The sequence below is a fragment of the Centruroides sculpturatus genome, unplaced genomic scaffold, assembly GCF_000671375.1.
Source record: "Centruroides sculpturatus isolate CEXI.00-Female unplaced genomic scaffold, Cexi_2.0 scaffold501, whole genome shotgun sequence".
Taxonomy (NCBI): domain Eukaryota; kingdom Metazoa; phylum Arthropoda; class Arachnida; order Scorpiones; family Buthidae; genus Centruroides; species Centruroides sculpturatus.
In genome coordinates, this window is record NW_019384766.1 from 281388 (window position 1) to 293900 (window position 12513).

General features: G+C 32.9%; 1 protein-coding gene across 1 annotated transcript in view; it reads right to left on the bottom strand.

Moving 5' to 3' along the window:
* Positions 1-2014: 2014 nt before the first annotated feature.
* Positions 2015-12513, bottom strand: part of LOC111628910 (E3 ubiquitin-protein ligase TRIM33-like) — an 85697-nt gene continuing 75198 nt past the window's right edge. Inside the window, exons 4-9 of the mRNA XM_023372768.1 lie at positions 8188-8599; positions 6561-6723; positions 5067-5178; positions 4586-4660; positions 4235-4387; positions 2015-2355 (exon numbers count right to left, since the gene is read on the bottom strand). Coding sequence (XP_023228536.1) covers positions 2164-2355; positions 4235-4387; positions 4586-4660; positions 5067-5178; positions 6561-6723; positions 8188-8599 — 1107 coding nt within the window. The 3' untranslated portion in view covers positions 2015-2163. The remainder of the gene's footprint in view (positions 2356-4234; positions 4388-4585; positions 4661-5066; positions 5179-6560; positions 6724-8187; positions 8600-12513) is intronic.

Consider the following 12513-nt stretch of genomic DNA (forward strand, 5'->3'; position numbering starts at 1 on the left):
AGAATAAACTAGACTCTGAGTTCCAGCACTGATCGTATATTGCTTTAAATAATGGGTTAGAAATAGCTACAAACATATTTCATGAAAATTGATCAGTCAACAGAGCTTTCTACGTTATTTAAAAGAAAATTAAATAATTGTCTATCCCCATATTTTCAAGCTAAAAAATGATATGGAAAAAGAACCGTGTATAAACAACGAGAATAATAAAGATGAAATTATGGACTCTTCCAGTGATGAATCTGTAGAGCCAATATTAACAAGACGTTGTTGTTGAAACTTCGGAGAGAAATGTGAAATAGTGAAGTATTTTTAGTTTTATATTTGTTCTCATTAAACGTTAAATAAAAACAGTTTACCCTTACATCTTTAAATGTGCATACTATTTTTTTGATAAATCTTTATATCTTTTATAACTATGGTATAGCTTTACTGTGTATATATAGGCCTAAACAATAGTTAAGTGTATGTATTCTGCGTTTCTATACAAAAAGTCCGTTATACGTGACTGTTTATAGCGTTGTATGAGTACTACAGTAGAGCGTCGTTTATCCGAAGGTCGGTTGTCCGAAGGAATTCCAGTCGACAAATTTAAATTTTCGCCAGTGCTGTGGCGCTGTAATCTTTGGCTATGTCTTCGGCTACTCAAATATTTTACGTTTTTGATACTAAATTAACTTCTGAAGTATAATTTTTTATTGTTTTTATATTTTTCAATATATTTATTTTGTTTGTACAAAATAAAAAAATAATTTTTAACGATACAATAGTCTTCGTAGGTTTAACATCGACGAAAATTCAACGCGAAGCGACACGCAACGGAAAAAAATTTCAACACGGGATAAATTAATATATTTTTTCGTACATAATTGGTTATCCGAAAAATAAGTTATCCGAACAACCCCAGTCCCCAATTGATTCGGATAAACGACGCTGTACTATAATCACAATTTGTTTCGTCGTGTTATAGGAGAGCGCGTTATACGAGAGTTCACTGTACTCGCTTTCGCTTAGGCTACTGTTACTTTTTTACGCTTAAACTGTAGCTAATAGGCCTAGTGCTGGCTAAAAAACAACAAAAATACCAATCATATTTTTCACTTTCTCTCTAGTTCCGCAAATTCCTGGCTACGGTTGACAGTAGATTCTTCTTTCACAAAAAAAGACACTACGCCGATCATAAAACAAAACTTTATTCCGCCGGACAAACACCTAAACTGTCTTCCTTCGTCCTCATACCCAACTTCTCTTCCCCTGCCACTTGTACTGTACGTCTGGTCACCACGATAATCAATATATAATAATAAATTTTCCGGAATGTCCATCCAATCTCAAATCTACAAGTGCGTGTGAATATGGAAACCTCAAAAAGTACAGTATACGTAGTTTTCGTGCAACACTAGGTATTTGCGTTAATTAATTAATTAAATATAAACAGTCTTGACTAGAATTCATTTATGATCTAATTCGAGAAACCAAGAGTAATTATTTAATAAAATAAATGTTTTCGCTAATATCATGTCATTGCAATATAAAGTTTACGCACACACTATAACTATGCTCATTTTGCAGAAAAATATATTCGGGTTCTAAATGGAAATTACGGAAACCTATTGAATTTAATACAGAATTATATTAAAAGGAATGTTTATCATATTGTAAGTTAAAGGAAATCACCTTTACTACAATTATATTGTTGCTTTAAATTTAAAGTAAAGATTTCTTCATACCTTTCTTTGTAATTTTAATAATTATTTTTCGATAAAGTAAGCCTATATTAAAAATGGAAAGAACGAAATAACTTCTTTCCAAGTTCTATGTATATAATTTGAAATCATATTACTTTCAAATCATAAATTTTATATTACTTAATCACTGTTTATGTATTATTTACTTATTTTTGTTCACTTTTCATTTGTTTACTGACTTATAAAATACTTACCCTATGTTAATGGATATGTTTGATCAAATAGAAACTTATTGATATATTAAACAATTTATTGAATAAGCTACCATTTTAAGTTACATATGACAAAAACAAATACATTCTACCTATCACAATTATAATATTTCCAAATGAGTTTCTGATAAGTTTCAGATTAGTAGTAATAAGACTTCATCCATTCGCACGATGATTAAAAAACACAGATTTTTTAAAAAAATCTAGATATTATCGTCATCTTCTATATCTTTACGTTGACGTTTATTTTTGTATTCTTCGTCTTCGGAAGCCATAACACTACTACCCTGTGAACCAACAGTAACATCGTATGCATGTTCTGGAAGATACTTATTCAGTAATTCATCAAAAAATTCTTCTAAGAATTTTGCAATGTCGTACAATTCGGAATCTTTCTGAAAATAATAATAACCAATTTGAAAATACCAAATTAAGAAATGCAGTAATTTAAAAAGTTATGCGTAATACTTTAAAAGATACAGCCCCCTATCTTCAGATATCTCAAGAACAGTGTGAAACTTAACATGCAAGCAGAACATTATATTCTTTATAGCACAAAACGATTGGAAAGCAAAATTTGAATCTAAAGTATTAAAACTAAACAACAAGAAAGTAATATGCATTTTCTGTGTAAAAGATTTACGACAATGATTAATTTTGCGTCTGCTTGCTTTCTACAGCAATTGCTCATGCTGGTTATAAAGTTGTTTATCAATTCTGTCGGGAGTAAAACCTTTTCTTAAACACGAGCATTTTGAATCGCCTGGAATGATTTTGGTGAGGACTGATAGGATGCAACTCGACTCCCTAGAGTAGGGGTGGAGAACCTATGGCACGCGTGCACAGTGTCACGTTGAGAGAATCAACTGGCACATAACGTGCCATATAATTTCGGTTTATCACCCATATTTTTCAATAATTCGATAGGTATATCATCTGATCACCCCTTTTTTCAGTCAGTTTCTTTACACTTAGTCCAAATATAGCATTTTTATTTCATTTTTTTAAATATTGTTATTCGACGTCCAAAACTTCGGCACGAATAATATTTTTCAACATATTTCTCACAATATGGCACGCGGAATCAAAATGGTTTGCCATCCCTACCTTAGAATATTCCACACGTTCTATAGGAATTAGGCCATTCCTTGCAATGAATATCATCAGTGTCAAGAAAGTCATTAATTAATGAGTGCAGTCACAGGTACGCAGACATTATGGTCCATGAAAATTGAAATCCGCACCTTGCACCCACAGCATCTCGGAAGTCTCACGTGGGAATTCCAAAATCTTGCCTCAAAACCTTCTTGACAATGATGTTCGTCTCATGGAATGACCCGCAAGATTTCCGGACCTAAATCCCGTAGAACATAAGTCGCGATGCTTTTTTTAAAACTCTTTCCGCCCTGTGAGCACTAAGAGGGCCTGTTTTTAGCAAGTCCATTATGGGTTCGGCCAGGATCACAATGGGCCGGCCGGGTGGTGAGGGACGGGGCCCGATATATCCGGACGGATCACCCCCCGAAAAATTCCTCGTGGATTTTTTAATAAATTAAAATCTCTTCTGAAATTCTGAATTATTAAAAATGATATATAAGTGGAATGTCACAGAACACCTTAAGGACTTATCCCAAGATAACTCGGGCAAGTTTCATAGCGTTACATAAAACTCGGGCATCAAAAATCTAAAAATGTTTTTTAGATTTTTGATGTTTTTTAAGTCTCCAAATTTTTTCATAAATTTTTTCCGATTTTAATCTACCTTTAATGACGCACGATTAATGCTTAATTGTTTTTTAATGAGATTTTTTAAAATCAAATTTAATTCATCGTTCTAAAGTTGTAGTGCACAGATTTTACTTCGGTAAAGTTAAAGCTACTTTCTGATGTCAAAAACGACCTCCAATAGTTTTTTAATTGATAGATTTTATTATATATACGTTTAATTAAGTCGGGGGGGTCGGGAATCGCATTATAAAACGTAATTTTTGAAAAATATTTAAAAATATACGGCCAGCTAGTATTCACCCTACTTTAAACCCTTCTCCTCCTGAGACTTCTATGAGAATGTCCCGGGAAATCCAACACCAGCTGTAAACACAATGACTCATCAGTGTCAAATTTCGCAGAAAGGCGAGACAATGGAAAATAGTTTAAAACTTTTTCTTCAAAATTAATGCATTTCTTTCTTTTTTTTCAGTTTTAAATATTTTTTATGTTTAATTACATTAATATTAAAAATTGCTGTAAACCCAAAGAGTTAATTAAACGTACTTGGTTGAACGTGTAGCAATTTCTGAAGATGAGTCTTACGTCAGCCAAAAACTCTTCCACATCTCGATAATGGTTAAAATGACTTGGTGCTAATTTACTTCTGACAGTAGACATGTCCATCGGTTTTGTAATAACTTTGTAATAGTTAGGTACCTAAAAATAGAGAAAAAAATTAATTACGTATCGTAAAATTATATACAGATCTCGATTTTTTGTAACAAAGGTTTACGTAATTTTTGATTAATAAATAAATGATAAATTAAGAAAATCTAAATTTTATTTAGGTCAGGAAAAATAATTTTATTTAATGTAATATGAGTGAATACGGTATAAATGAAGGTTAGAACTTACTTCTCGAGAAATCGGTTCGTGAAATGGAGGACTAGATTCGTGGCATAATAATTCTAAAAGAATTCTTTCGCATATCTATAAAAATAAAATGATAAAATTAACAAGTAAATATTTGAAGATTTATTACTATAATTAATCAAGCAACACTCTTGTTTATTTCTAACAAATGATATTTTGTGGTAAAATTGTGAATTTTTTCGTGAAAAAATTTTGATATGTTGTTATTTTCAAATAAAATCAAATTTGTTAACTATTGTTAATTTTCCAATTTATTATTATTCAATATAATATATCATATTAATAATTGCCCTGAAAAATAAAGAAATTAAAATCGTAAAATCAAACCCCATTTCACTTATTTCACGAATTGATAATTTTAATTCCTTTCTTTGTTCATTCTTTAGTCTTAAAAATTTCTACTTAGAATTAATAATTTTAAAAAGTTGTATATAAAATGTATTTTTAAATAAGTTATTCTTACCAAAAGTTCCCTTCCACAGAGTCCAACCGAATTTTTTCTTTTTGTTCCATTATTATCATCCGGAACGGGAGAATTGACGACATCCATACACATTAAACATTTCCAATCTTCACTGCATGAAGAATATATTTTAATTAATATAAATTTAAAATATATTTTGCAAAACAGATATAGAAATAATAATCCTTTAGAGTAATAAATATTTTCAAGTTTTACAGTATTGTTTGTCATTATCTAGAATTAAATTTCTTCCAAACTTTCCTGAATTTTGAGTTGTCTTATTTGCTCTTGTTTCATTAATTATTTCACTTCATTACGCAAAATAATTAATAAACAAAAATTAATATTGCTATTGGTAATTGTATTCACTTCCTTTATACTGCTGTCAGCAGTAATAAACCTCGCATCAGCAAAAATTGTCAAAATTGAGTTTTATGTTAAAAGAGACCTCTCTACACTTGTTTCGTGAAAAACTACCAAAAGTTAAATAATTAGAAAATGGTAATATACCCTCGTATGCACAAAATTTTACAGTCACACTTAGTAAGAACTTCATAACTGATTTTATATTTAATAAAAACATTATGGTATGTTCACATTGCTGAATGTCAGATACGATATTTTGTTAAGTACGCTTACAGATACGAGGTATCATTTAAGGACTTCCATCATCAAATGGAGCTGTCACTAAAGAAGGGGAACATATGACTTTAATATGTATAATCCGGAAACTAAAAAAAAAAAAAAAATCAGAAGCTTTAAAACTTGTAGAGGACAGCATATTTTGCATTACAAAACAATATATAATACACAAAGAAAAAATATTTGAATTAAACTTTTTTCAAACCAGTAAAATCAAAAACGGAATTACCTTCCTTGTTTATATTCTGGTGTATCATAAAAATGACCATGAGCCATCTCATGATACATTAGAATATAAACAAGATATTTTAAAGAACTTTATTCTCACAAGTCAGTAACAAAATTATTTTGGGAAAACATACCTCTACAAGAATACTTTTATATTGACAGCAGAAAATATAACTTAGATGTTTGTATTCTTAAAATTTAAGAGTTACTTTCGTTTATTATGTTCAAATAGTCTTGTATATTTAATTCTTGACAAATTCGTTTACTATTTACATTTCTAAACAACTAATACAATCTCTTTAGTATTACTAAAGGAATAGGTAGAAAAAACATTGTATCTGCAGAGATACGGTGTTTTTATTTAATATTAATTTCATTTTGTCATTTTTTTTATTTTGTTGTCTGCATTAATTAACTACAAATGCTTAATATTGCATGTAGGTATATATATATATAATATAAAATAGAAATGTGAATAAAGATTAAAAATGAAAGTGTTTTATTGAACACTACTGTAGTATTAAATTATAATATTAATAATAATAACCAAGTTTACAATGCTACAATGTTTATTATGAAATTAGAAACTTAGTGAATAAATTAATTTCAAATATATCTAATTACCTAGGAGTAGAATTCAAAGGCGGGACATGACAGAATAAATGGAATACACGTGGACAGTTTCCACAACACAAAAGAACTCCACCATCGTGACAAACAGCACACCAATCTTCATTCGGATCTTCTTGATTAGACGGTCCATTCTTTCTTCCGATAGTATAATTATCTAATTTGTAATAGCACGATGAAAATTTTTAAAGAAAATTATTCCATTTAAAATTAAAAATAAGTTCTTTGGCATATCAAATGAATAGACCAATCAAGATATAAATCCAAATCCTGCTTAGAAAAAAGTTTTTAAATGATATAGGTATTTATTGTAAGGCAAATAATCATCTAATAATATAGTAATATCATTGTTAAGATTATCTTATATGTTAATATGAGATTATAAGTCTAATTTTAAAAGTCAGAGTTTACAATAACTGTCACAGAAATGGTAAATACCTTACGGACCATTCTGTCTGGTACTTTTTGCAATTAAACGACGGAAAAATACAAATTTCATTCAAATGTAATTAAAATCAGCCTTTGAAGCTATTTATAATATGTTTGATATGTTTGCCTGTCGTGTCTCACCATGGCTTGTCAAGCGCAAGGGCTTGGCTGCCCGATACATAATCACCTTCTCTTCAGAAGGTGCCCGTGATTTCTTTGGTCCTGTCCTGTACATATAAACGTAAATAGCAAATAAACGAGTAATGTGTTAAAGACTTGTATCTATTTCCCTCCTCAGACACGATTCAGTAAGATTCGCGGAAATCTCACAAAGTTCAATTCGATCTTCCTTAATCTTATCCCAAAGATCGCCCTTTGTCTTTCGAAATAGTGTAGATTCGACACCGAATAGATGAATGGCGTTCCTTCAGTGCCTTTCAGTTTGGTTCGACAAACGATCTCAAGCCCATTAGTGGCCGAATGGACTCCATCTCCACTCATAGCGGCTGGAAGTTCACGCCTCGATTGGAGAGGCTGGCAGCTTGGCGTTTTCCGGTTTTTCTCCTTGCAGATGACGCCTAAATAAGGGCCAACTTCCCATAAAAGTCCTCGCGGAACGCATTCTATCTCCCTTCGTGTCTTTTCCGGCCGTCTTCTATAAGGCCAGCTCTTCCGTCGCCTTGCGATCTATCTCCTGTCTCTCTTCTCTTCGGAGTAAAAGCGAACAGCAATACACCCCTCTATGAGAAAGGAAAGGAAAGATTTCAAGACATCTCCATGAAAAGAAATTTTAATGATTCAGATTTGAGAATATCCAGGCCATTCAATTCTCCTCCACAGTGCTTTCAATGATTTAAAGCATCGTCGAAGTTGAAGGAATTTGTTAGACATATTATTATATAAATGGCTGATTTGAATACGATTTGTATTTCTCGACATTTAGTTGTAATAAAGAATTCAACTTTATAAATATTTTTTAGGCTACCTCGTACGAATATACAACTGAATCTCCAAGAAAGTCATTCTCAGAGACGAAGTTCAGAAAAATCGCGCTCGATGATCACTAACTGACAAACTATGACAAAATTTATAAGCCTACCTCATATTTCCATGCTATTCTAAACGTATGAATTAAATTTCGTATTGCTTAATCATATTAAAAATTTTTAAAATCTTATTTTTAATAGGATACCTTTCTTTTTTGAATTTCCAACAAGTATATCTTCAAGAGTAGGTAGTTCATCCATACTTGAAGTTTCGTTATCAGCGCTAGAATTTTCGTTGGGTGATTCGACTTGTTTCGGTGATTCATTGGTGATTTTTTCTGCATTTTTGTTTGTATCGGGATTCTCTGGATCCGCGTTCTTTGATTTGTTATCTAAAACAGATTTATTGTCCAAAACAAAGTTCTGCAGAACTGTGGATATTGTAGAAATCTGAACAGAGTCCGATAATACGGGACAGTCACTTTCTCGTTGCGTTTCGGTAACAGTTACATCACTTTGAACACTAACTGATGACAACAAATTAGGCGTTTCCTCAATGGCATTGGTTGTTAACACATTACTACTACTATTACTACTACTATCAGCTGACACTTTGTTCTGAAAATATATTAAAATGTTATTGCACTTCATAAAAAAGCTATATAAGAAAATAAATCTGATTATTTTATCATTAACAAAAAACAATATATATTTATATATATACTGTATATATACATACCTATACATAAATGTATATAAATTTATTTAAACCTATCAATTAGGTTCAAACCTACTTATTGACGAACGCTGAGCATAAAGCAGAAAATTACGAATGGTGACTTCTTTCATTTAGAATTATTCTTGTGTTAACTTGAATTCATTATTGTTATACTATACGAAGAACCCAAAAATTTATTTCTAAATAATATAGATAGCGTTTTGAAATAACATGTGATTACCACCCGAATACCCATATTTAGAAATAAAAACAATAATAACCGTGAAATCATGTCGGCCGAATCACCGAGGCGTTAAGGCTCATCCTACTGATATGAAGGACCTGGGACCGAATCCGGGCGGTTGAAAAATGATTTTTTCATATTCATTTCCACAAAAGAATGACTTCAGCATTTAATTTTTTTATAATTCCTGGAAAATCCGTAAAATATCTTCAATATTAGTTTCCACACTCAAAAATAAATGGAAGCTATTTCGATTTGTAGGAAAAAGCTAACGCTTTACAAGCATTCGTATCGTATCACATTACGAACAACACAATTATAATTTGCCTTCAAAATATTTGCTATTGTTAGTCTCTTTTTAAAAACAATAGTGCACAACAAATTCACAGATTCAAGTTTTCAGAACTTAAGAACATTTTCCTAAAGCTCTGTTATTGTGTTCATTATATAATTTGAATTTTTCTCAATGCTTTAACAGAAAGTATTGTTACTGTTGCTTATTTTTAATAATTTTCCGTGAATACGGATATAAATGTTTTTGATTTCCCTTATTACAAGGTAATAAGCAATCGAAAACACTACAGAAATTTGATCTTTAAATACACTCCATCACAAAGAAAATGCCACACAATGAAAATTTTGCCAAAGCATTATGTAAATTTCATAATATATTCAGACAAACCAGTTATGCTACTTCATGCAGTTTCGAGCCAATCACGTAATCTGAGATCATGATAATAGGAAATCCAGTCTGTGAAGCTAACTCTGGAGATGTCATGTCCACAACGACTGCTTTGTGTCATTTCTTAAGATAAAGACTAAGGAGTAACGATGCCTCTAAGACGCGCTCGAGAACATTTCATCAAACGGATGAGTTTACTAAAGATTATATCATAGGTCTACATACAGCCGGGTGGATTTTATGTCGTTTTGTGGCAAAAACTCAACGGGATGCAAAATCGTGGGTCGAATTTAGAGATAATTGTCAGCAGAACGAACTGTATAGTACAGTGTTTCTCAACCTGTAACGAATCGTCGCCCTCTCCAATAAAACCGTTAATTAGTATCGCCCCCTTCATTTCAAAATTCCGATGCCGAGGGCCAAGGCTAATGCCAAATTCGGACTACATTGAATAGACTAGTGACTAGTATAATGTTATTTGTTTAATTATTGTACGATATAACGAATAAAATATCTAATTATTCTTAATATAATGTTTTACTATATCGCCCAGAAAATGGTTTTTCGCCACCCAAAATATAAATTGTTACAAATCGTCCCCTCAACATGGAAAAACGCCCACATGGGGGTGATATCGCCCCCGTTGAGAAACACTGGTATAGTACATCGTCATAGAAGGATTGGAGTAGTGAGAGGAACATTACTACGTACAGAGCGACGCATTAGGCGTCATCATGCAGTAACTACTACACAATCATCAGCTGGCGACAGACATACTGCGACGTATACAGACAAATTTGGATGCTCCAATATCGACGTTGACAATTTATCATAGACTGGCTGAGGCAAGTTTGTGGTGGTGTCACTCCTAAGCTACTTGGAGTGACGAGTGGCACAGTGTGGTGTTCAGCGTCAATGTCTCAGCAATGATGCCGAGAGCGGGTCCAGAGACGAGGCTGATCCTTCCGCCATTTTGGAGTGCCACACGCTTGTCAATGAAGAATAATGTTTTGGAATACCATCAGCATTAACAGGCGATTTCTAGTACGCAACAGGAGCACATTGACGGCAGGCCGTTATATTGACGAGGTGCTACAGCCTTTCACACTTTATCTTCAGGGTGTATCTAACGTCATTTTCTGCGCGGCCCCACACAGTGAATATATCAGCAGACATATTGCATGATCTGATCATAATCTAGCTGATTTCATTGGCCTGTACGATCTCCATATCTCTCTTCAATGGAGAATCCAGAGGAAACGAGTGGATGCCGAGTGAATGCTCTCCCACGTTTTCTCCGTGAAGGAGTCTATAAACATTTTCAGTTATGTCGAATGAATAAAACTTCATTCGACGAAACGCTTTCATTCGAGGCGTTTTAAATGTGATCTCCTGCTACCGACATTTGCCCAAGAAAAGAAAAAAGCGATGAAACTTCACGACTTTATTGCAAAAGAACAAGAATTTCAGAAAAGCCAGGACCTTCATCACAAAAAATGAACTTTACATTTCTGTGCGCATATATTTATGTGTTATTTAACATATATTATTATACAAATTAATATAAAAATAACTTAAAATTAAGTAAAATTTGTTGATTTTTGGTCGCGTGTTCCCCTATCCCTATTTATTCTATGTTAAAATGATCTTGTTTAACGCTGTTTCGCTTAGCGCTTTGTTGTCTAGGAACGCATCCCCCGCGTTAAGCGGAGTCTTTCTGTATATTGAAATAAATTTTGCCGAAAGAACATTTGAGTAAGGGTGCGACTATGCAGACGCGAGCGAGCGAGAATATGTGGCGAGAAGCGATAAATATCAAAATCTGTCAGATATGTGCGAGAACCAGAAATTCGCTCTCGCTAACGTTATTTCTCGCTTGTTCATGGGTTTTCCTTTGCGAAAACTAAATCGCTCGCTCTAAATTCGCGTCTGCATGGCCGCACCCTACAAGCCAATTCTCTCGATCAGTCAATAAAAATTATGGAATATTCTAGAAAAATATAAAACAGACAATCAGGACATTCCTATTTTCTGCGCTTCACAAAACACATTCCTAAATTTGAGCTGAGGCTGGAGGAAATCTGATTTGAGAATATTTTCGAATCACCCACCGAAAGACTGCTTTTTCTGCTTAAGCAAACATGGCGGCAAGCATACAGGAAAAAGCTACAAAGAAACTTGTCTTTTTTTATGGAGAAAATCTCAGAGATGATACAAAACGACAGTAAATCAGTATTTCCCCCCTCTTTATTCTCTCAGGAAATAGCGTAACAACTTTTTTTGTGCAGTAAAATACCCAGCACTTCGAAAACTGCCATCTTTAAGTGCTGTCATTCATTGTTTAAGACAGTTCTTAATTACTCACAGCACTGGAACGGCATTTTCTACTAGCCTACGCTAATACAGCGCTGAAAATAGGAATATATATATAAAAAAAAGTCATTTTTGCAAAGTGAGCAGCACAACTATGTTTTAAATATTTCAAGCTTAAAATTTCATAAGCAACATACCTGTATATACATAACCTACAGTCATGGTCGTCCGCAGAAAATTTTTCAGAGGGGAAAAGCTTGGAGACAAATAATCACATCAATAAATTTTTATTTATTTAATTTTTTTAAGACAGACAAAGCGCCCCATGGTCGAGGGTGTAAGGTTATACATCTCAATCACTTTTAGTACGATTATAATTTGAGGAAGTTTTTACTTGATTCCGAGGAGGGACAAGTGCTCTGTGGCCCACCAGTGTCCAAGCGGTTCCGTTTCCTGAACACTGGGAGTTCGGTGGGGGGTTCGCGTCTCGCCAGGACAGGCTGACCACATGGAATTTTCCGGGTTTTCTCCACTTGTGTAATACCCCTGAATAGGGACCAGTTACCCTTAAAAAA